This window comes from Hyaena hyaena, unplaced genomic scaffold, assembly GCF_003009895.1.
Source record: "Hyaena hyaena isolate Hyena2069 unplaced genomic scaffold, ASM300989v1 scaffold_669, whole genome shotgun sequence".
Lineage (NCBI taxonomy): Eukaryota > Metazoa > Chordata > Mammalia > Carnivora > Hyaenidae > Hyaena > Hyaena hyaena.
Window position 1 is genome coordinate 913360 of NW_024081304.1, and position 25686 is coordinate 939045.

Below are 25686 nucleotides of genomic sequence, written 5' to 3' on the forward strand. Positions count from 1 at the left end.
AATCTCACTCACCAGTTGCAGAAAAATTACATTCTTGTCTCTGAACGGAAGCGCACTAGGAGCAGAGCTGGGGAAAGCAGCGCTGCCCCAGTTGCTGAATAGGAGCCACTGGGCAGTTCCGAACACAAGGCTGGCACGACGCACGTCCAGGAGGGGGCTGCGTGTTTTCGGACCTCTCAGCTCTCATGGCAACGTTCTGTTATGATGACTGAAGAGAGGGCCCGCTTACAGTTTTCTTCATAGGCTGATGAACAGATATTAGCCTCGGGGCTTCATAATTATCTTTTATCTGCTTAGAGTTCCCGCTTTCTGTAACCCAGGAACAGCTTCATTACGAAGCTCTCTTGGACTCTCGTCTATCCCCTCCACACGAGCACCCACCAAGTCTGTCCATTCTTTCTCTAAACTGTTGCTCACTTCTTTCCTTTCGATCCCGACTGCTCAGGCTCAGGCCTCACTCTGAGTCACGAGGTCTGTGGTAGTTGGGCCCAAAGGTTGTCTAGCTGCCAGGCTGTCCCCTAGAGTTAGGTATGTAAAGCGTGGAATGCACTGGGTCGTTCCGCTGGCAAAAGACTCCGAGAGTGGCGTACAACCGACAGAGTCAAGTCTAAAGCCCTTTGGGCAGCACTGAAGACTGTCTACAAACTAGTGACCCCTGCCACTCTGACCTACCTCTCCACTCTCATTTCCCCTCATTCTCTTCTACATGTCCTATATTAGCCATACCCACCTACTTCTCTCCCCAATGCCGGTCCTCTCCCGAGCCTCCATGCCTTTGCTCGGGCCCTTCCCTTTATCTGAAACATAGGGTCCTTCATGTTTTCCTGACTCCTAACTCCAAACGAATCATTCCAGAACCCTTCCAGGTAGAGCCATTCTTTCCTCTATACTTCCACAGCACTTTCTAGATTCCTCTATTAGAATACTTAGCACAGTAGAGTGTAATTATTTACCTGTCAGTCTCCCCAAATAGACTATGAGCTCCTTGAGGGTAAAGGCCATGTCTCAATTCATCTCTGTATCCCCAGAGTCTAGCACAGTACCTGATGCCCAAGAGGTGCCCAAATGTTTATTGATTAAGGTCACTACAGACAACACAGAAAAAAACAGCAGCGTGAGATGCCGTAGCAGTAGCATCTCGGACCACGAACACACCGAAGGGAGAAAAATGATGCAAGGCCTCGTCTGGAAGGCAAGTGAATCGTGGTCAAGTACTTGAAAACAGCCAGCCATGACCAGATCTGTAATTCAAAGAAAGGCTCGTTTCTTCTGTGTTAAATGGCCAGAAGCTGCCGAATGCCTTCGTAGCCATCTTACACTCTGGACACACTTGTGCATGTAAAGTGACATCTAGTGGTCTTGGAGATAGCACATTTGTAACACTCAGAACGTTACTGGAAGCCAGTTCAGTGTAGTAAACGTTTCTAGAGCGTTTATTACCTGCGAGGCACTGTGCTAGGCACAGGGCGTAGACACGAGTGAGACACGGTCCCTGCCCTCAAGAGCTCACAGACTAGCGAGGGCTACAGAAACAACTAGGGCGCAATCCGCAATCCCTCAGCTCCTTCCTAGCTGTGTGAACTCGGGTTATGCAGCCCAACGGACTCCAAGATTATCACCTGGAAAATGGGGGAAATGTCCACCACTTGGAGTTGATGCAAGGATTAAACGAGAAAATGTATCTAAAGGTTTTAAAGGTGTCTGATGTGTCACTTCATCCTCACTAAATAGTGGCTCTCACAGCACTACCATCATCACAAAGCTGACCGAAGTAAGCGTGTCATAGAGATACCTGCGCGAAGCACCCAGAAGAGCAGCCTGGTCGGAAGAGGGCAAAGGCAGGAGGCGTTTGAGCTGTGCTATTTCCTGGGGGTGAAGGAGACTTCCAGGCAGAGGAAACGGGAGCAAAGGCTCAGAGACAGAGGAGTGCCAAGCGTGTGCGGGAAATGACAGTGAGTCGAGTGTGACTGTCACACGCTTCATGGAAGGACATCGGGATAGCTGGCTGGCTGGCCCCAGCTCACTGAGGACCCTTTGTCCGCACAACAGCTGGAGTGATCCTTTCATACCGTAAAACAGATCAGGTCACTCTGTTGCTTTAAAATCCTACAAGATTTCCAACCAGATTTTAAAATCCAAACTCCTCAGCAGGTCCTACAAGACCAGATAGCAGGGCTTCCCGAACTCCGGCCCAGAGGTCACATCTGGTGCACCTCCTATTTGGTTGGAACACAGCAATCGCAACTGATTTACGTGTGGTCTACGGCTGCTTTCATGCTAGAGCTGAGGAGCGGAGACAGAGACCATATGGCCTGCAAAGCCTAGAATAGTTACGATCTGGCCCTTTATAGGACACGTTTGCCAACCCCTGCCCCTGTAGGGTCTTGCCCACCTCATTTCCTACCTACCCTTCAATCACTATTTCCAGCCATGTGAGTTTTTTTCCTGTTCATTAAACTGGCGAAGTTGGTCCTGCCTCAGGGCCTTTGCACTTTCTTTCCTCACTGCCTGGACCACTCTTCTTCCAGCTCACTGTTGAACTCGCAGTGTCTTGTTGGTCAGGTCACCTGAGCTCAAATGGAACCTAAGAGGCCTTAGCTTACCTCTGGGTATAAAGTTCACTCTATCCCCAGTCACAATCACACTACTGTGTGTGTCATCACAGCATTTACTATCATCTACATCGTTTTCTTCATTTATTCGTTTACTAGCTTATTGTCTGTCTTCTCCCACTAAAGTGTAGACTCCATGAGACGAGGGACCATCCCAATCTTATTGCTACCACTATCCCTCTCCCTCCAGAGCAGGGTCTTTTAACCTTTGCATTATTGAGATTTTGGCCCAGATGGCTGTGATGGGTGCTGCGCTGTGCACTAGAGGACATTTAGGGGCGTTCCCTGGCCTCGGCCGACGAGATGCCAGGAGCAGCCTCCTCTCTCTGATCGTGACAATCAAAAATGTTTCCAGGCATTGCCAAATGCCTTCCCTACCCCCACGTGAGAACCACTAAGTTAGAGCCTAAACCAGTGCCTGGTACATGGTTGGGATCAATTGGTATTCATCAAATGAATGACTAAAAGGCACATCTGAACTGCTGTGCTGAGAGCTTTACAGACATCAGCTCACTGAATCCTTACAACAACCCCAGAGGAGGCAGATACTATCATACACATGTTACAAATGAGGAAACGGAGGCTCGCAAAGGCTAAAGAACTTGCCCAAGATCACAGAACTGGTGAATGAAGGAGCAAGAACCCAGAGTCAAATCTAAGTCTGCATGCATTTTAAACATTAAGGATTTGTCAGCATCCTCACAATTGCACCACACAAATTTCAGGGGAGGGAAAAGAAACTTACAATCCAGCCTCTGCTCGTAGAGAGGCCAAAAAACCCCAAAACAATCACAATAAGAACTAACCTAAGACTGTAAGGCAACGCATATAATTAAGTGCCAAACTCTGCTACAGGACACAAGATGGGCCAAAGCACTAGCAGAGCTGGTGAGATCGATTCAGCTCTATGAGAAGAGGTGCTTTTCTTGGGCACAGGGGTAAGCATGGGTATTTTTGTGTGGATGACAGGACACAGAACTGAGACTCTGCTGGACAGCAATTATTTTTCATAACTTGTCTTATATTTAATTTTGTTCTTCTTAGTAGAATAAGGAGAATCATCACCCACAAGCTCTTAAAGAGTTTAATCCTTCCAAAATTTAACCCCCTCCTTTCTCGATGCAGCACAGTCCACGAGAAAGGTGAGACTGGAGGCTTCTTTGTCTGCTACTTAACTCTCTGTATGATCCTGAACAACTTAGAAACTTTTAAAGCCACTATTTCCTTGCTTGCACGATGGGGGTATTGTGATTAGATAAATATGTGAACTGCATTCCGCACAATAACCAGCACATAGCAGGTGCTCAACAAATGCCAGGGCTTCCCTGAAGTCATGGTCAGGATCATAAGAATGTTATTTTCGATTATACACAACAGTAGCACAGAAATTGGAAGATAGAGGAGTTTGAATAGTAGAAAGAAAGAAAGACAACAAATAAAGACAACAATACCAACATGACTTAGGGCTGGCTGGGCTTTAGAATGTTTAAGAGAAAGCATGATGGAATGAAAAACACGGAGGAGAGATTTTATAAAATGTGAAATACTGTTTTCTCTAATGAACCCTACACATTCTAGAGGCTCAGTAGAAGGTCTATGAAGTTTCAGCCAAACACAGAACTAAAATCTACAAAAGCTTTAGCAACACAGGCTGCTGTATCCATGGAAACAATGCAGAACTCTTGAGATACAGGGAGCTTTCCAACTGAATACATTAACGAGTATGCATTTAACACTAACACTTCACAGTCTTGGCCTCGGATTGGCAGGTTCGCGAGTGATGATCATCAAGTTGAGAAAGAATGATAATGTCGAGGACTGATGAGGGTTGGGATCAACTGGACTGTCTCCTATGCTACAGACAAGAAGAAGCATTTGTGATCGGATCAGGTGATATGGATCAAAAGCCTTAAATATATGCATACCCTTTGATTAAGCAACTCCACTCCTAGGAATGGATCTCAAGGAAGTGGTCAAACAAATGCACGGTGGTGTGTGCATTTATGGATGCTCACACTGTTAATGGTGATACTAATAGCAAAGTCCTCAAATGTTAATGGTAACAGAAAAACCCTAGAAGCAATGCAAAAGTCCAAAGACAGGGATTTGTTTAAATAGCTCATGAGGTACTCAGCCATTAAGTTATGACGTAAATATATTTACTAACATGAATGTCCGTGCTGGATTAAATTTAAAAACCACTTTACAAGAATATCTGTAGTGTTGCCCCCTTGTTAAAAATATATATAACACACAGCAAGAGATATTGGAAGGGTCATGTCTCGATGTGTGAACAATGGCTTTTAACTTTCTTTTGCACATTTCCCATTTTCTCTGTCCTACGCTATAGAGGTTTGTAAAGGAAAAATAAAGCATACATTCGTCAAAGCTCGAAATTTTCTCATAATTAAAAGAAAAAAAAACCAACCCTGAATCAGAGTTTAAAGTTAAAACGAGGTCCCCAGGCGCCACCTACCTTATATGCAAGCACGACAGCATGGCCGTGGTGCCGCCGCCGAATACCCACACGGTAAAAAACACAATCAGAAGGGTGGTGCTGAACATCATTTGCCGGGCGTATGTGGCAGTGTCTCGAATGGCCAAAGCAAATGCCATTGCGCCGCGGAGGCCTGTAAGGGAACGGGAGAGGTAATCCCTCAGCCACTCGTTACCTGCACCAGCTTTGTCAGTTCAGACAAATCAGGCACAGTGTGAGAACCCAGAAGCACGTGAACATTACATACATGAACTACGTTAACATACAAAAGCGTATACAGGGAAAGAGAGTTAGTAGATGATACTGACACGCGCTGACCCCTTAATCATAGTTAGTTTTATTTTTAGGTTTACATACACTACAACCCACTCTTTCTTGGTATACGACCCCATGGGTTTTGACAGTGCATGCCACTGCGTGGCCACTACCGCGACCAAGACACAGAGCAAGGTCATCGCCCCTACCACCTGCCTCCCCGAATCCGTTGGGGCTACACAGTTTTAGCTCATCCTCTCTGTCACCCTGCCGCACCCCTGCCAACTACTGAGCTATTCTCCATCACTATGTTTTTGTCCTTTTTGAGAATGCAACCTTTAGAGACTAGACTGGTTTCCTTCACTCGGCACGATGCTTCGGGGGTTCATCCACGTTGCTGTGCTTAACAACAGTTTGGTGTTTCAGGGCTGAGGGGCACGGCATGGCCTCGCGGACATTCTAGTCTGCCCATTCGTTCACCCACTGGGCTACTTCCAGATTTGGGTGATTGTGCCATAAACACATAACACGTTTCTGTGTGAAAAGACATTAATCTTTATCTTGTCCACTACCATGTGCTGGATTTCTGGACTAGGAATTTGAAACCAAAAAAAAAAAAAAAAATCCTCACAGAAGGGAATGGGACACTATAAAAAGAATTTCCTATTGGAGGTTGCGACTTGCACATTTAAGGGAGTCTCATATTACTAGCACATCATTTCCATTTAAAATCAAGCTGGCATATGTGCCGTGAGCGATTCTTGGAGTGGGCTAAGGGAGGGAAAGTTACAACTTACCAGCAAACATCATCATGTGCTGAAAATTGGATCCAATTTTACTTCTTCTACCCAAATTGAGTAAGAGGGACAAGGGGTAAATATTAGCAGCTCTTCCCAAGAAAATAGCAATCTAAAATTAATAGGTTAAGGCGAATTTCTTTTTAATGTTAATGTTATTTAGACGACACGTTCACGATGGCAAAAGGCCATCTTCAGAAGCTCAGTCTCCGACCATCTTTTACTTCTACTAACAGAGCACCGTCTGATGGCACTTTCTGCAATGGTGAAAATGTTCTGTATCGGCACCGTCCGACGTGGCAAGCGCCTGAAATGTGGTTAGTGTGACAAGGAACTAAAACTTCAGTTTTATTTCATTTAAATGAACTTAAATTTAAATAATTGTATACAGTGAATTGCTACCAAATTGGACAGTGCAGCTCTAACATATAGGAAACTCACAGATGAACAGAAACATGTTTAAAAGCTGATCCTCCGTGGTATACCCATGAGATTATGAATATACTAGGTTAAGTCATCTTAATTGTCAGTGCTGGTGGGAGGGAGAGCAATAGTGGCTAAACTTGCCCTTGCTTCCTCAGAACAAAGAAAAGGGCAGCTCGGACCCTTCATACCACTGAAATTCCTGCTTGCCCTGGTGTGTTCCTCCAAGTCTATACCTCCACCCTGCTTCAAAGGGAAGGCTTCATGGGAATTCAGACTGGTTTCAACTAGAAACCAATTCTTGTGTCTTTTTGCCCAGTTTGCTGTGATAGAGACTCCTGCTTTGCAATTACAATTTTTATTTCAGTTGTCATAATGCAGTCTCCACCCCATTTTCTAAAAGGAACATAAAGGAACGTTTACAATGGAAAACAAAACAGGGTAAGAGGAAGAGGGGGAGGAGAAAAAACAAACTAGGTGGAGTAAACAGTGCTGACCTAAGGAACTTTGGAAGTGGACAGTCTGTAAGACTAAAGGCACGAGGAACCGCACACAGACATCATACGACCATTGGTAAAGTCGTTTCCCATGGGAGTACTGAGCACCAGTTCCGATGCTCCTACATATGCTGCAATGGAACGATTAAGTGAATGGGATGGCAGACAGTGGGAGCTAGGCTTCTCACTATACTTGAACCAGACTTTCAAGAGGAGGAGGCAGGATGATGCACATGATCATGGATTACAGCTGGAGACATCAGTATGAACTCATGCTTAGCTTACTAGACATATGGATGATTACATACAGATTTATAGATTTATGTATGTATAGGAGCTAGCATATATGTACATATTTCCTCCCTGTGTCAGCTGACAGTGCCTAGAAGCCAGGACACCTCAATGGCACTGAATACACTAGAGCCCAGATCCTGGTTTCTAATAACACTCCCCAATAACAGGAACCAGGATCCTTGGAAAAATGGCTGATTCAAGACCAGGGCAGAAAATATACAAGATGAGCATGAAGCATCTTCCCTAGAAAGTGAGGAAGTGTTCAAGGTGTGTCTGGGTGGCTCAATCAGTTAAGCATCTGACTCTTGATCTCAGCTCAGGTCACAAGCTCAGGCTTGTGAGTTCAAGCCCTACGTTGGGCTCCACACTGGGTGTGAAGCTTACTTTAAAACAAACAAACAAAACTTTGGGGCACCTGGGTGGCTCAGTCGGTTAAGTATCCGACTCTTGGTTTCAGCTCCGGTCATGATCTCACGGTTGGCGGATTCGAGCCCTGTGCTGTGCTCCGTCCTGACAGTGCAGAGTCTGCTTGGGATTCTCTCTCTCCCTCTCTCTCTGCCCCTCTCCCACTCATGCTCTCTGTCTCAAAATGAATAAATAAACTTTGAAAAAATTCAAAACACATAATGGTGGAGGTGTGCCAAAGGGACAAAGTACCCACTGGAAGAGTTCCAAATGGCCAAAGCTGGAACAGTCTGGGCAACAAAATTTTAAAAAGCAGTAATGTATCATAACCCAAAGTAGAAAATAAGTATCACTGATTCCATACTGATATGACAATAAATGACAATAAAACAATAAATGGAGAACAGTTAAACACCTTATTGAAAGAACTCCTTGAGGTCGCAGAATGTAACTCCCTGCTCCCCACGTGTGGGCCGCATAGGGTGACTCCCTTCTAAGCACTACGACATAGAAAGGGGGAAAATGAGTAACTTTACAGGGCAGCAGCCTGACAAACACTAGGTCAGTCGAGTGATTAAGGCTAACACCAACATTATTAATGTGCCCGTAAGTACGCAGCCTTGATACAACGTGGGGAGAATGGCACCTTCCCTCTGTGTCTTCCTCCCCAAAGAACGCACAACTCCAAGTAACCATGGGGAAGACAGCAAATTCTGGTTGGGACACATTCTGCAAAACATCTGACCAGCAGCCCCTCAAAACTATCAAGGGCCATCAAAAACAAGTTTGCAAAACTGTCACAGTCGGCCAGAACTTATGGAGGCAGGACAACTAAACAAAAGGTGGCATCGTGGGTGGGATTTTGGACTAGAAAAAGGCCATTAGGGAAGAATTCTGAGAATCTTAATAAAGCATGAGCTTCAGGTGATGACAACGTGTCAATCTTGGTTCATGGATTGTGCCAAGTGTACCATGCTAGTGTGAGATGTTAGTAACGGGGAACGTGGGCGTGGAGCATATGAGAGCTTTCTGCATTATCTTTGCGATTTTTCTGTAAATCGAAATCTACTCTAGAATACAAAGGCTATTAAAAATAGTGATTCCATGGGGCGCCTGGGTGGCTCAGTCAGTAAAGTATCTGATTCTTGGTTTTGGCTCAGGCCATGATCTCCCGGTTTCGTGGGTTTGAGCCTGCTTGGGGTTCTCTCTCTCCCTATCTGCCTCTCCCTCACTCATGCTGTCTCTCAGTCTCTCAAAAATAAATCAATAAATTTAAAAAAAATAGTGATTCCTTGGAAAAAGAAAAAAGAAAATAACAACAAAACAGGTAGGCCAACGTGGCAGTGACAGTGAGTTGCATCCTCAATGCCTATCCTTCCCTTCCTCTCGAGGAGGAGATGCTCCTCACTTCCACCTCCAATTTTCATCTGTGTACATGGGGCACCCAGATAAAGAACGTAATTCCCAGCCTTTCCTGCAGGTAGGTGTAACCCAACGATGTGAAGTGGAAGTGATGTGTACCTATTCTGGGTCATGTTTTTAACAAGAATTGGCAGACACAGGGCTGAGCCACCTTGGCCCCTACAAATAAGGGCAATTCCCAAAGGATGGCTGCGGGAAGGCTGCTCGGGTCCCTGACGACTTCAAGAAGCAGAGCTGCCACACCAGGTCACACTTTTACACGAGAAAGAAAGAAACTTCTACCTTGCTCAAACATGGGTTCATCTGGGTCACTGTCACATAAAACCAAACCTCCATCCTAACTAATATAGCCAGCAAGGGGACAGCTCTCTCCTGGTAAAAGTCCATTTTCATGGTCAGCTTTTGTATTGAGGAACCTGAATTCCTAGCAGACTCAGAAACCTCTGGAGAATAGTTAGCCTCATTCCTGGATAAGTCCAGTGGATCAAGCCACTTGCCTGCTCTAAAATATTCTCAAAGACTAGCAGGATATGAAGCTACTGATCTCACGGGAGTCCTCGAGCTATGGTTCTTCTCTTACTGATAGGGTTTTCTCTTTCTCACCTGAAGTTCATTCCCAGAAAACATTTCAGTAATGCCTCACTTTCTCAGAGAAATGGTACTTAGAGTCTTAATTTTAAAAATATTTCTGGTAATCTCTTTAGCAGACACGTCATTCTGAAGCAGGTTTTTAAAACTATTTCTTTTGGAAACCACTAATTCAAACATCCCTCTCTCTAACCGCACTCTCTGCTTCCAGGGTTCACGTTTAGCTCTCCCATTTGGATGGTTCCCCCACCTCCCTGGGACCTCCCATCCTAAGAGTTCTCGGTTCTTCCCTCAAACAACCAGTCCAGCCTTCTCCCCTCTTTACTTCTGTCCTCAGCCACATCTTATTAACACTCTTCGCGGGGCGCCTGAGCAGCTCAGTTGGTTTAGTGCCTGACTCTTGATTTGGGCTTAGGTCATGATCTCACAGTGTGTGAGATCGAGCCCCTTGTCAGGCTACGTGCGGACAGCACAGAGTCTGCTTGGGATTCTCTCCCCCTCTCTTTCTGCCCCTTCCCCACTCACGCTCTCTTTTTCTCTCTCTCAAAATAAATTTAAAACCGAGGGGCGCCTGGGTGGCTTAGTCGGTTAAGCGTCCGACTTTCGCTTAGGTCATGATCTCGCGGTTCGTGGGTTCGAGCCCCGCGTCGGGCTCTGTGCTGACTGCCAGCTCAGAGCCTGGAGACTGTTTCAGTCTGTGAATCCCTCTCTCTCTGACCCTCCCCTGCTCACACTGTCTCTCTCTCTCTCCTAGAAATAAATAAAACATAAAAAAAAAATTTAAAAAAAATAAATTTAAGACCTTAAAAAAAAAAAAAAAAGAAGTTAAAACAACAACAGTCTTCCCTGTACCCTGCATTCATCTGCCTCTCTCTAGGATTTCACTGCAGTCACTGGACTAAACCCGAAACCTGAAAGGACCCATGTCGCTCTTCGTGCTCCCAGCCAAGTACTCCTGGACAAAATATACAACAGGGCAGGCTGGTTCTAATGTTAGTATCTATTCCTCAAACTCAAATGGGTCCTGAATACCGCTCGGCAATCCTACTGCGTTTCTTTGGTCAGCTCATTCTCTCCCTCCCTCCCTCCCCCACTCTCTACAACTATTTCCAAACCTCCTCAAACCTCCTGTCACCTGTGGAAGACAGCCTCCAAGATGGCTCCCAACAGCCCCTGCTCCCTAGCGCTCACACCTTCGTGTCGTCCCTGCTCCCACTGTATCAGTGTCCATCTGTGTGACCAACGGGATGTGGTGGAAGGGACGATGGTCACTTCCGGGATTAGGTTAGAAGAGGCACTTCGGCTTCGCTCTTGGTGCTCTCTCAGGTCGCTCCCCCTGGGGGAAGCTATATGGTGAGCTGCCCCATGGAGAGGTCCCCTGGAGAAAAACTTAGGCCTCCAGCTAACAGCCATGTGAGCGAGCCTGGGGAGGATCCTCCACCCTCAGTCAAGTCCAGAGAGAGTGCAGTCCCAGCCCAGAGCAACACGGTAACCTCACACAAGACCTCTGCGCCAAAACCCAGCCAGGCTGCTCCTGGATTCCTGACCCTCAGAAACTGTGTGAGGTAATACAGGTTTGTTGTTCTAAGCTGCGAAATTCTAGGCTAATTTGTCACACAACAGAAAAGTGATAGGCGCCCTGCTCCTCCCTCCTTCTCAACAGGTGCTCTCACCTCCTACTCTGCAGATAAAAATAGAAGCTGGGGACAGGACTGCCAGCTTACACACGTACTGGCCTCTTTACCCACCCTGTCCTCCGCTGGGACAGTGGCGGGGCCTCCTGCGTCTGGAGGCCAACCCCACTCCACCTGTGTTAGATTCCGTTTTCTCCTGCTCTCTCCTGAGGCTGGCACTCGCCTTCACGTACTCGGCTTTTCCATTTGGGCTGCTTTGTAAAGACAGACACAGAGATGAAGACAGCCTCCTTCGGCCTTTCACCACCCTGCAGCCACTGCCTTAAGGAGCAGACTAACTCTTCCCCGGGATCTACTCTCCCTTTCTCCCCTTCAGTGACACAGGACAGTTTTATTCCGGGGGGATGAGGGGGGCTCACTGGGGGGATGGGTGGAGACTCTCTTCTGTCATTTTGCCCTGTGTCGTTTGTGCACTCAACAAAAATGAAGAGAGGGTGGAATACAACAGAAGAGAAGAAAGAGTTGAAATCCTTCTTTGTTTCACTCAGAGGAACATTTCATATATTTAAATGTATTCATATCAACCACCCCCTCCAGAAAACAAGTGCAAACCTCAAGTGAAAAGAAGTTTACAAACCAGAACACATAATAAAGGATACAAATGCGCCGACTACGAAAGTTGGATTAAAGACATGGTTCTGGAAGGTGAACAGTGTCAGTCCCATGTAGGAGAAGATGAAATTCTCTGCCAAGAAATTGAGAAGCTCAAACAACTGAAACGAAATTTTAAAAGGTTAGTCCAGTAAATGCATTAAGTTATATATATCATTTGAAAACACGAAGTATCACCAAGATAATGAAGCAGACACCTCACCTACGTAAAGCTCACGTTCATCCCCAAAATACGTGCTTCCCAGGGGAGCCAATGTAGAGAGGACATTTCTAGCCCCACAGAAAGAGCCAGAAATGTTGCCTCCGCACGTCCCGCCATCGGCTTCCTGGGCCCAGTCCCCATGTTCAGTCGCTCTCCTCTTCCTCCTCCAAACCCTCAAGCTTCCTCTGGGGATGCTCCTTGCGGCCCCCGCCCCTGCGTTAGTCTGGCTTCTGGGCTTCCATCACTGCCCGCGCCCACTGCCGCACAGGGTCCCTACCTGTGTCCCTGCCACCCCCTTCCTGCACCCTCACCCAGGGGGGCTCTCTCAGCATGCCAGTTTGAAGACACCTCCCTCTTTCAGGCTCGTAGATCTAGTTCAAATTCGTTTCTCTGGGCATTAAATGCTTCGTGACAACTCTTGTACCACCGCCTCGTGTGATGTCACTTTTTACATGGGTCCCAGCCCCCGTTTAGGGAGCAGGGGCTTACACGTCACAGCCGTGTGCTGTGCCCTCCCCAGCTGCCTGCCTCCTCCCGCCTGCTCACACCACTGCCTGTCAAGTGGTACTGACACAACAGGGATTCGAGATTTGCCGAATGAATGACGTCCAGGACCCCCGTAATCCAGCATCTGTCTGTCCATCACAGTTATCTACCACCGCTCTGGAACATGAGCCCTCTGGCCCACTAAATGGGGTAGTGGGTAAGTAACAACATGGGCCCAGGGGTGAAAATGCCTTGGCTTGAATCCTGCTTTTCCTGCTTGCTGGCTGCGCAGCTTTGGGCAAGTTAACCTTTCTAAACTGTGGTTGCCTCATTCTAGAAAAATGGGAATTAGTAACGGAAATAAGTATATATTTAATTTACTTTAAGCGACTTAATAGACTATTATTATTAGTTACTTATCTGCTTAATTACAAAGCTAACCTTTTTTAGTTTAATAGCTAAAACGGTTTTTGTTATGTGCCTGGTACTATGCTCAGGACTTGTACAAGCATTATATGGTTTTAATTTCACAACCCCATGAGGTAGGTCCTATTATTATCCTTTTAAAGATATTAACAGTGAAGATATTAACAGAGAAGTTATGTAACTTGCCCCCGGACACACAGCCAGCAGGTACTAGAACCAGGGTTTGGAACAACACAGATTCTCTGCTTTAACACCACATCACCAAGGCTGGGGGGCAAATGTTTCCCGTGAAGGACCCAAGAGAAAGTAAATATTTGAGGCTTTGCAGGCCACACGGTCCCTGTCACGGGCACTCAGCTCTGCCACCACAGCACAAAAGCAGCCGTGTAAAAAAAAAAAAAAAAAAAAAAAAAGTTGTGGCAATGTGCCAATAAAACCACTAGAGGACACTGAACTCTGGGTTTCATTTCACTGTCATGTGTCACAAAATATTCTTCTTCTTTTGATCTGTTTCCATCCGTTGAGAAACGTAAACATCCCCCTCAGCTCACAGACCTCACAGGCAGGTCTGGCCACTGGCTGCCAACCCCCGTGCCACACAGCACGGCCTTCCGTTCGCTAACGTTACCTACGTTTTGTTCCCGCCTTTACCGGTATGGTTTCCCCTGTGGCTCTTTTCCTTATGCTTTTGCCTTTTCTTTTTATCATTTCTTTTTTGTTTTTTCATTTGAATGTGTCTAGAGTCTTGGAAGCTTGACTACCCTACGTTCTCCTACGAATGGACCTTGAGAGCTTGTTTGGAGGTTCCCGGAGGGGAGCGCAGCTACTCATATACCCTTGACCGAAGAACAGTCCTCCTCTATTGGGGAAGATCATCCTCTTCGACCGAGCGCACAGCTTCGGAAGGGACACACATGGAGCGGTGAGGGAGGAAGGGGACGCCCGCCTAGCCAGCCAGATCAGCGGAATCAACCCTGGCGATCAATGGGGTGACAGATGTCGCAGCCAGATCGCCCTCACATCCGCTTCTGCTTTTACTATGCTTTTCCGAATCCTTCCCGTCTTTCTAGGTGTACCATGTCTCCTGTGATAGTTGTCCTGCCTCTTCAGGCCTCAAACCACTTCTGCACTTCTCCGACCTCTCGTATGCATATCACCTGAAACGCACAATCTAGAAGGTCTAGTAGTCTGGGATTTTTTTCCACTCTTGGACAAGCTTCATATCACCAACAAGACTGGAGACTCCTGCCTTGTCGTTTCCGCATTCCCCGCCCGTTGCCTAAAGAAACGCCAGATACCCCAGCTGATTTTCTCCTCTACACTTATTGCAGTGAATGCATTTGTGAAAGGGATCTGTAGCCCCAATATATATGCTTGGGGACGAAAAGTCTGATCTCTTTTGAGGAGTTAGGAAAAAAGCTCAGGTTCATATACCACATTTGTGGCTCCAGAAGAAAGAAGAAAGGAATGGGGACATTTTCTCCTGCTTTTTCAGGACTCCTTTCCTGGGTAATCTCACTGCGTTCTAATCATTTGGCAGGACAGAAAGCTTCGGCTTCTCAATACGATCACGGCCAGGTATGCGGTGGTTTCTATTCCGGACATTACATATTGTTCATCCACGTGTTCCATCCACTTCGTAAGACTAGAAAACACTGTGCCGATTTCCTTTAGAATCCCCTTCAGGTACCCTGCACAACTGATCGTTCCGGGCCGTAGGAAATCCGACCACCGGTGGAGCCGCCATCCCTGGAAATGCAGCAGCTGTGCGGTGCATGAGAGGAAGTCGATCTTCTCTGGATCACCTGGCAACAGATCCAGTCAGATCTGTTGGAAATGAATCTCATTTCTATCACCCAGCGGTACTTGTAGTCAGACCTGGAAGAACTTCTAGGATGTTCCTCTTAGGAAAACAGGGAAAGGGAGCTAACTGATCACTGGAGCCATGATGATGATGGCCCCTTGCTAATCTGCTGAACGATCTCTACCCTAAGACCTGCCGCCCTGCAAACTCCCAATCCTATCCATCTCTGGAGTCAAAGCAAGAGACGCTGGAATGAGTAGGCACTGTTTGGAACCGACTAAAGATGATTTTTCAGTTAAAAAAAAAAAAAGAGACTTCCGTTTTGCTGCAAGGAGGAAAAGCTTACTCACAAACTGTAAAGTTTCTCTTACCTGTTTAGTTCTATGCTGAGACTCTGTGGACAGGTTGTTGTAGGTATAATGGGCCTGTGTGATGCCGCAAAACAACACTGCGACCACACCTACAAAGACAACAAGTTCCAAGTTCACATCAAAGGAGAATTCCCGACTTTCAGAGTGAGGCTTTTACTTTACAGAAGATCGTGGGCTCAGAGTTGATGTTTCCAGTTGTCACTTACCTTAAGAGGAGCCACGTCCACGAAAAATCTTTCTTATATAAGGTAACCACATAAATGCCAACCCTAACAAGTCTGTTCAAATGCTAGAAGCTCTGCCCACAGGTAGAAAAAACGGACCAGTAAGGTCACTCCCTGTGAAGGTTTACAATGAAAAGGGAAGAGGACCCTACCTGTGAAACCCCACGCCTCAGCCAAGAGGAAAGTACTCCAGGACATCAGGAAGAACAAGCCTGTCTCCAACAACTGGAACTCCCGTAACTTGGTGAACTTTGTCACGTAAGGCTGTCAAGGTTAGTAACGAGATCTCATAATACAGAAGTGCCACTGGGAAAAAAATAAATAAAAAGCGAAGCAAGGCAACCGTACAAGGAGGGTTTTCCAGTCTAACGCAGAAGTCATGGGATAAGGAGGCACCAAAGTGAAGGAACTCGTAAAATGCGCATCGTACTGAGGAGGCAGCAGTCTTTGCCTCCGAGAGGTGGCGGCACAGTTTTGTCAATCTGGTTGTTTTAGGGGGTACCAAGTGCCTCGCTGGACCGGCAGAGCCGGGAGTGACAGAGCAGACGCACAACATGCCACCTCTGACTGGTAATCTGCAACCCAAAGCAGGACAACTTCCATAATGATGGCATTTCCATGACATTTGGCATACCTTTGATCCCCTAGCACCTGTGGGACGCAGCGTCGTCTGCGCTGAAGACACTGAGGCTCATCACCCATATACACTAATCTGAAAAGTATGGTGGTCAACGGGAGAAGGGCCCGTGTAGACCTGTGACAAATCCCAGACTGGAGTCTACGTTCGCTTCAACAACCATGCACCACAACAAGATTACTAACAAGATATGCTCCCTACCCTCAAGGAGACTGTTAATGGGGCAGGGATACAATCTGTCCTGCCTCCTCCTTCAGAACATCTTACTGTCTCTTTGTGCCTCGGTTCACCTGTAAAAAGCCGTAAGACAAGTCTCTTCCAGCACAAAGCTGAAGTAGAGCAAACTTAACAGATCCTTGAAAAAAGTATTTTTTTAAGATTTTATTTTTAAGTAGTCTCTACACCCAATGTGGGGCTCGAACTCACAACCCTGAGATCAAGAATCACATGCACTGACTGAGCCAGCCAGGTGCCCCCAAGAGTATTTGTTTCGTATAAAAATGACCTTAAGAGTTCTAGAACTGGAAGCTCTTTAGAGGTCATCTAGTCCCAGTCATCTTCCCTGCTGGCCCCACCTGCCACCTTCCTACACCGAGGGCCCAGAGGCGAAATGCCGGTGTTCCTACACAGGAAGCACCAGGAAGGCAGAGGCCACGTGCGTCTTGTCCATCTTTGATGCCCAGAGCGTAGCATCTGGCATGTAGGAGGCAATCGGGAAGTGTTTTTTGACTGAACATAAGAGTACCTTGCCCAACATCTCCAAAGCAGACCGGTGGCAATGCCAAAGCCTCTGGAACAGAAGATTAAAACCGGCTAAGAGCTGAGATGAACTCCCATCTGTCCAAACCCAGGAAGCCTCTTTTGTTCAACTGGCATCGTGGTCGCACATGTCTGTGTGTCCTATTCAACAAGGAGCAAACAAAGAGCCGTGTGGAATACCCAGAGGCTTGGTGAGATATATTTGCCTTTACATCCATTTAGTCTACAAGCTTGGAGGGCTCACTGTCTCTCATTAGACTTTTGTAGTGAAGGTTTGAGGGCATGGAGCCAAATGCAAAGCGATGAAATTCCTTTAATTAAATTGTCACTAAAGATGATTGCCTAATGTTTTCAAGCCAAGTGCTTGAAGGCTATAAGGTTACTAATTAGAACACAAGGACAATTACGGAATTTAGGAGACCGTAGAATACAGTAATTCAACCACTTTGTTGCATTAATAGGGAAAATCAGTAAAAGGATATTAAAGCTGTCACCACGCCAGTAGCGGCACCCATTGCGAAAGATCCACTGAAGATCCCAAGGAAGATCCCGATAGACTTGAACATGGCTGTGACATCAAAGGTGTGGCTGTTGTCTCCGGCTGGCTGGTATGCCACTATTGAGCTATAAAAGAGACACTGTTTTTACTTCTGGAAGCAGCTTTTACTTTAAAAACGATCTAAAACAATAAATAAATAAATAAATACATCATCTGGTGTAGTAGGGTTCAAAAGATGAAATTGGGGTCCGGGCAGGGGTTGGCGGGGAGAGAACAAAAACTTTCTATTCCAATTGCCAAAACAAGGACAAAAGGTTACTAAAACACCCTTGGTGGGTCCAACTAGCAAGAAAACTCCACTTTTACGTAAAGGACCACTTCAGGAGACAGAACATTTTAAGGGGCTCTCTGTGAAGCTGCACCAAGCCTTCTTTCCCAGGGACAACATCCTGTGCGGCACTAGTCTTTTATGAGTCTATTTAAGACTTACTAGCACTGAGTGCCTACAAGCCCTCACACCCTAATGTGAACAAACTAATGAAAAATTCCACTGATTCCCAGCAGAGGGATAAGAATATAAATAATACTGCTCAATACTCAACCAGGTCACATTTTGTTCTCCCTGTCGACTTTTAGAATACCAGAATGGGCCCAATGCCTAACATCCATTCACTCACTGAAATGGACTTTTACAGGCAAATGGGCCTGAAAGTCCATCCAAAGAATTAAAATCCACTTGACAATACTTTTAGCTTGCCCGGCTGGGTCTCCACCTCAAACTTCTGAAAGAAAGTCACTCTGGAACAGGCCAAGACTGGCAATTATGGGAGACACCCTCCATCTTGAACTTACAGTCCAAACCTGGTCTAAAAATGCTTCTTTTTAGAAGAGCCACCCCAGGAAATAGAAATGGCTGAGAAAATCACAGTTGCCAGCAGGTGTCTGGTGAGAGTACCCTGCCATTACTAAGTCAGTTCTCATCTCAGTTAATTGAGGTCCCAGTGTTTTTATAAAAAGTCTAGACCCAAAGATATTTTATAAGTCACGTCAAAGAAAAGAAGGAGAAAAAACACGTTCCTAGGAAAATAATGAATTCTCCCTGTGGTTACTGCCATGTTTTCTTTAAGATTCAAGGCTGCAAAATGGGCTTGCTATGCCATGTACACCAAGTTCTTTTCATACCTCCCCAGTTAGGTTAAAAAAAATATTTAATAAATAAGAAATGGCCTCTAATGTCATGCTATCTTACCTATACATAAAAGGCCTCACCAACACAAATGAGATTTGACCACACAGTAACAGGAAAATGTAGCAGCTAGCTGGAGAAGAGAAAGGCTCTTGCTGCTACAACTTTCTTTCTCTCTGGTGACAGTTTTCAAAATGCTGGCTGGAACAAAATATCTATGCCATGCCTCCCAAGACTGCTTTCCGTGGATTCGTTCATGTAACTTCAAGACTCACACTAGTCATTATTTTGTTCTTTAATCACTAAAATGTACAAGAACACACGAGAGCATGGTAGGCTGAGAACAGAGAAGAGGCTTATTTTTTCTTATCTAATGCTGGCCTCCGAATTGAAATCGTAACTCATCTCTTCCACAAATATTTTATCTTGAGGCAGCAATATTTTTATAAATACTTTAAATATTTAATGCTTATTCATTTTTGAGAGAGAGAGAGAGAGAAACAGAGAGCGTGAGCAGGGAAGGGGCAGAGAGAGATACACAGAATCTGAAGCAGGCTCCAGGCTCTGAGCTGTCAGCACACAGCCTGACATGGGGCTCGAACCCATCGACTGTGAGCTGAAGTCAGACGCTCAACTGACTGAGCCACCCAGGTGCCCCTATAAATACCTTTTTTAATCCCAAAAGTAATACAATATACAATTTAGGGGGAAAAATCATTCCTTCATTCTACTGCCTGGACAGAGCTGTCTTATTTGCCTTCTATATTTCTTTCCCCTCTTCCTGTTACATGTGTGCTATTTCACATTTAGTTGTAATTATAGGGAATATATGGTTTTTAATTCTGCTTCTTCATCTGACAATGACATAAATTATTAGTCTCTCTAACCATGGTTTTTAAGACTTCAAAAATGGTCCAGATGGATTTAACAATTTGTTTAACTATTTTCCCACCGTTAGATATTTAAAAGTTGCTTCTAATATTTTTCCTAAACAAAAATGTGAAAGAGCATATTTGCACTTTTTACAAATTTTGGACTATTTTCTTGTGTTACATCCCTGGAAACTGGGTATTACTATACCTACGGCTCCTTTCACATGTTGTGCAACTTTCAAGTAGATCTGTTTTCAGAGGGAAATAGGACTATCTCTCTCAATGTTTTATTGATCATATCCATTGGCCTAGAAATTCTACTTCTTTTAAAAAAATTTTTTTTTAACTTTAGTCATTTATCCTGGGGTGGGGGGAGGGGCAGATAGAGAGGGAGAGAGAGAATCCCAAGCAGGCTCACACTGTCAGCACAGAGCCCAATGCAGAGCTTGAACTCACAAACCGTGAGATCATGACCTGAGCCGAAACCAAGGGCCAGACGCTTAACTGACTGGGCCACCCAGAAATTCTACCTCTAAAAAATAGCCTACAGAAGTACTCATAATGATTCATAGAGATTTACACATAAATATGTGCACTGCAGTGCCATTCACAATAATACAATAATAGAAAACACGACACATTAATCAACAGGGGACAGGAGAGGTGAATTTCTGGTGTATCCATACAATAGGATCATAGAAATAATATAGTAAAATGTCCAAACGAGAAAAACAAGTTACAGATGAATATGTTTAATACTATGCCTTTGTTTGCTTAAAATTATTACTACATTTATACATATGTTACTATCCTAAAGGAGAAGTCTGGATGAAAACTTAAACAGTGGTTATTTCTGAGAGCTGAAATTTCAGTAATTTTTCTCCTTTCTAAGTTAAATACTTTGAAATTTTGGTTACGAATCCATATTAATTTTATTATCATAAATAATGACACAAGATAGAATACAAAAGAGGAGGTGGTACTAGTTTCAATGGTTAGCGACAATGTACAAGTGACCTTGGTTAGAACACCAGGGTCTCTCGGTCCCGGCACTATTGCTATTTGGGGCCAGAGAATTATCTGTCGGGTGGCGAATGCCGTCCCATGCATTGAAGGATACTGAGCAACCCCCAATCCCCAGCCTCCAGCCACTAGATGGTCTGGAGTAAAGGCAACTGTCCAGAGGGCTAGAGAGTCGCTTAGCAGGAGCAGGTGGGCAGGACTGAGTTCCTCAGAGGTTCAGACTCCTTCACCCGCAAACACCTTCTCATAACACACATAGTAATTCCTGAAAGTAGATTAAAATATTGCTCGTTTCAGTAACTGTCTTTAAAAAGAGCATTAACGGACCCTTCTAAAAATTAACAAGTGTTTCTGCAATGCTTATGTTAAATAAGAGGAACCCAAATGGAACTACAACGAGGGATTGCTCAATCATCAAATTGGCAAAAACACAAAAGTTTGACAAATATTCTGTTGGTGAAGCTATGAGGAAGCAGGCGCTCCCATAATTCAGTGGTTGAAGTGCAAAATGGCATAATCTCTTTGACAGGCGATTTAGCAAGGTCTAACAAAATTACAAATGTATTTACCCTTTAACATGCTAATCTCACTTCTCGAAAATTATCCTACTAATATACCACTGTATGTATAAAACAGGTGAGTTCAAGGTTAATCACTGTAGCACTGCTTGGGATAGCAAAGGATTGAAAACTCTTAAGTTTCCAGCAATAGGAGACTGATTAAATAAACTTTATACAATTCATAGTACAGTACATAGATTGAGAAAACCCTCTGTATGGACATGGAAAGATCTCCAGGATACAGTTGTATGAGAGAAAGCTAGTATCGAATATATTTATCATGCTTTGAAAATAAGAACAAGAGTCAAGTAAGAATATTTATTCATGCGTTTGTTTGCATTTGTATAAAGACATAGGAAGACACACAAGAACTCAGTAAAAATGGTTACATATCAGGGGCTGGGGGGACAGGTGGATGAGAACAAGAGTAAGGCCATGAGGTTTCTATGTCACCTCTCTGTACAGTTTTGATTTTTGAACCACATAAATATATTATCTGTTCCAAAATTTTAATTTAATTAAAAGAGAAATGTTCGTATTATAATGTTAAAAAAGAATAAAAAATTATACACACACCATAATCACAACTCTGTAAAAACAGCGTGGCTAGAAAACAAGAATAAAAGGCAATGTCCTCGAATCTTTATAGTAACTGTCTTTAGGTGTGAGGAGGACATATCATTTGTTCTTTCTCGAATTTTCCATCTTGTCTGTAAGTATGCATTTCTTTAAGAGGAAAAATAAAAAGCTTCATTCTTTCAAATGTCTGCATTCATAATGCACTTCATTCAATAAGTAACTTGTGGTTCCTAGTACCCAACATTGACTATACAGGATATAATAAGAAAAAAGAACACTTACGAAGACAGCACTATGGCAACAGCATCATTGAGGACACTCTCCCCAAAAAGAAGTGCATAGAGTTCAACATCCACTTGAAGCTCGTGGAATATGGCAAGGACAGTCACTAGCAAGTAGAAAGCGTCAGAGGAATATTTAGTTATTACAAACATAACAGTCCCCTCCGTACATGACTATAATGGTTACTTAGAAATTCGTCTCTTCCTCCTAGGATCCAATCCCCATAAACATTAGCTTACCGTATTAAAGATGAGGTAAGTTCCTGTCGATACTTCCCTTTTCCCTAATTGTGCACCTGCAATATTTCCTTTACCTTACAAACAGCTGAAACTAAGTTGGAGGACCGAGTTGACCTACATGTGTCATGCAGATGCTAATATTCTTGTCCTGTAGATTTCTTTTCCATAAAGAATATATGCAGAATTTCTTACAGACCAGACAATCATTAAGCTTTGATGAAGAAGGGTATTATGAAAAGCATCTCTTCCTGCAAATTTCCTTTCTTTGCAAAGACAGTAGGAAATGAAAGCACAGGTTTGGTATTGGTTGAGATAAAATTTATGACCAGGATTATAGTTTCTATATTTAATTTAATAAGAAGCCAATGATGAGACTATTACAGCTTGAGAAGATGAAAAAAAAAAATCCTTCTTCCGGGCAACAATTCTATGAGAATTCTTAGAAAATCAGATGAGAATGAAGTTGCATTATAACTTTGATTGCTGAGTCACATACAGCTCGCTCCCTAGACACACCCAAGCAGACATGAAAGAAACTTATAACCAGAGATGGGAGAGCCCTTTCAAATGCCAACCAATAAAAGGGGAAACTTGCATTTTGAAAGATGCAGTTTCTACTGCAAAGCATTTTATCTGAAACGTATGGATACAAAAGCTTACCGAGAGGAGGAGAAAAAGAGGGCAAAAGCACTGCTGAAGAATTTTGCAAAGAGGATTTACAGCTCACCCTTCTAATAAGTAAACAATTAGAAAGTAACACCATTCTTACAGGGGCAAATGCCTATATAACTCAGAAGAGGCATAACTGTCCAATTTAATACCAGAAAAACAGTTTTGCTAGAACCATTCAGGCAGTATTTCGTAACCAAAACAAAACCGGAAGGCTGAAGTAACGTAGCTAGTCCAATTGACTCAGATTTCTCATAGACATTACAGTCGAGGACCCTGCTTCTAAGCCAAAAGGACGCAGAAAATAGAGACGACTGGCTCCTTGCAAAACCCATCCTGTGCATACTGATAATGGGAGCAGCTCTAAGCAGTACGGTGGTAGCCTTTATTGTCTGTAAGGGAGCAATTTGATTTTCTGTTTTAAAAATGCCAAACCGTACAAATGCCTCTCTGAAATGCCCTCTGAGGGGCACCTGGGTGGCTCAGTCGGTGAAGCGTCTGACTTCAGCTCAGGTCATGATCTCACGGTTCGTGGGTTCAAGCCCCACATCGGGCTCCGTGCTGACAGCTAGCTCAGAGCCTGGAGCCTGCTTCACATTCTGTGTCTCCCTTTCTCTCTGACCCTCCCCTGCTCACGCGGTCTCTCTCTCTCTCTCTCAGAAATAAGTAAAACATTAAAAGAATTTAAAAAAATAAAATGCCCTCTGAGCTTTATAAAATCATCTCCTAGAGAGCAGAGAACATATTTTCCTACTTCCTATATATAATGCCCTGTGTTATCAGTTAACACAGGAATTCAGAGATAAGCTTAAGATCCTACCTTTAATTGTGCTGGATGACAATTAAAGTAGATGATTAAATGAACGAGGGCAAAAAGTAAAACTGAACAAACCTCTGCCAAGGCCCTAAAGCCTAGTAAAAGAAACCCTGCATCCATAGTTCAAAAACTGCAGTCTACATTCCTGTTGCTATGTCTTCAGCTTGCATATTCTCTAATTTTTTTAATATTTGAGAGACAGACAGGGTGTGAGTGGGGGGGGGGTCTGGGGGAGGGAGACAGAGAGAGAGGGAGACACAGAATCCGAAGCAGGCTCCAGGCTCTGAATTGTCTGCACGGGGCCCGTCGTGGAACTGGAACTCAAGAACCGTAAGATCACAGCCTGAGCCGAAGCTGGACGCTTAACTGACTGAGCTACCCAGGCGCCCCCAGTGTGCATATTCTCTAGATTCCTGATGTGAATGTAGTTCTGAGGCTCACCAGTGCTGTATTAGGAAAACTACAAACTAACTCCATAGAATTACATTCATTCTCCAGCTGTGCTCATATCAAAACTATTTCATAGCCATAAAACCAACTTTATAAAAACAATTCTTTCATGTATAGTAAGGCCCACCAATGAGAACAAATCACACTTATTGAGGCACAACTGCCTTCTTTTTAAATAAATATTTATAGATATATAGATATATAGACATATTTATATTTTAGAAAGAGAAAGAGCGAGCAAGTGTGCAAGTGGCAGAGAGGGGGAGAGGGAGAGAGAGAGAATCTCAAGAGGCTCCATGGTCGGCACGGAGCCCAATGTGGGGCTCAATCCCATGACTCGAGGATCATGACCTGAGCCGAAATCAAGGGTAGGACACTCAACCGACTGGACCACCCAGGTGCCCCACACAGCTGCCTTCTAACAATCATTTAAAAACTGTTTTTCTTACTCTTAAATGCAGATAGTTGAATATAAACAGAAGATTTTTAAGGAACTGGTTTTCCAGAAGCTTGAAAGAATAAACCATTATTACCCATTTCAACTAATCTAGTTCATATTCACCAAATAAGCAATTACTAAAGATAGACACCAACCTGAATTTCTGAAGAAAAGGTCTGAGAGCCCTCATCTAAATAGCATCAAACTGTGGGCCAGTAATGAGTAAATGTAATAAAATAAAATAAATAAAATAAAAATAAAATAACAATAAAATGTATGCTTAAGCCAAAAGGGCCCATAAATTTTGTTTTTTCCTCTACAGCTGGAAAGTGAAGTACTATGGGAATTTAGGATTTCTACACCTAAAGAAGGGCAGCACACACGCCCTTCTGCAAACAAAACACTGCACCATAAGTACTTAAGAACTTAAGCTCCCCTCTCATGGACACATACCTGGGTCAGTTGCTGACACAATGGCACCAAACAGCAGACAGTCTGTAAAGTAAAAATCTCCCGCAAGCTGTCCGGTTACTTTCATCAGCGTGACACAGCCATACATTATTGACCTGGTCAATGAACACATTTCGACGTTAGAGAAAACAGTAACGGTTACGGAAGTTAGAATATACTAAGAAGAAGAAGACGGGCCTACTGTAGTACTCTGTGACTAATCCCAAATTTAACTCATGTCATTTAAATTTGGGAATACCGCGGGACGCCTGGGTGACTCAGTCAGTTAAGCGTCCGACTTTGGCTCAAGTCATGATCTCACAGTTCGTGGGTTCGAGCCCTGCGTCGGGCTTTGTGCTGACAGCTCAGAGCCTGGAGCCTGCTTCAGATTCTGTGTCTCCCTCTCTCTCTGACCCTCCCCTGCTCGTGCGGCCTCTCTCTCTCTCTCAGAAATAAATAAAACATTAAGAATAAATAAATAAATAAGTTTGGGAATACCCCGGCCTTAAGGAAAATTGAAACAACTTGTTATCTATGTGAATACATTTTACAGAAAAAGGTCCTTAGACGCGCTCAGGAGCACAATACTGCATAAACTGAATACACATTATTTAAA

The 25686-nt window shown here is 44.3% G+C and overlaps 1 protein-coding gene across 2 annotated transcripts in view; it reads right to left on the reverse strand.

Annotated features, from left to right (window-relative positions):
• The window catches only part of SLC9A6 (solute carrier family 9 member A6), a 54984-nt gene that overhangs the window by 13934 nt on the left and 15364 nt on the right, over positions 1 to 25686 (reverse strand). For both annotated transcript variants that reach the window (XM_039217141.1, XM_039217140.1), the window contains exons 7-14: positions 25074 to 25186; positions 22007 to 22112; positions 17488 to 17629; positions 15762 to 15867; positions 15386 to 15474; positions 12084 to 12197; positions 6162 to 6273; positions 5089 to 5242 (exon numbers count right to left, since the gene is read on the reverse strand). In XM_039217141.1, the coding sequence (XP_039073072.1) occupies positions 5089 to 5242; positions 6162 to 6273; positions 12084 to 12197; positions 15386 to 15474; positions 15762 to 15867; positions 17488 to 17629; positions 22007 to 22112; positions 25074 to 25186 (936 nt within the window). The remainder of the gene's footprint in view (positions 1 to 5088; positions 5243 to 6161; positions 6274 to 12083; positions 12198 to 15385; positions 15475 to 15761; positions 15868 to 17487; positions 17630 to 22006; positions 22113 to 25073; positions 25187 to 25686) is intronic.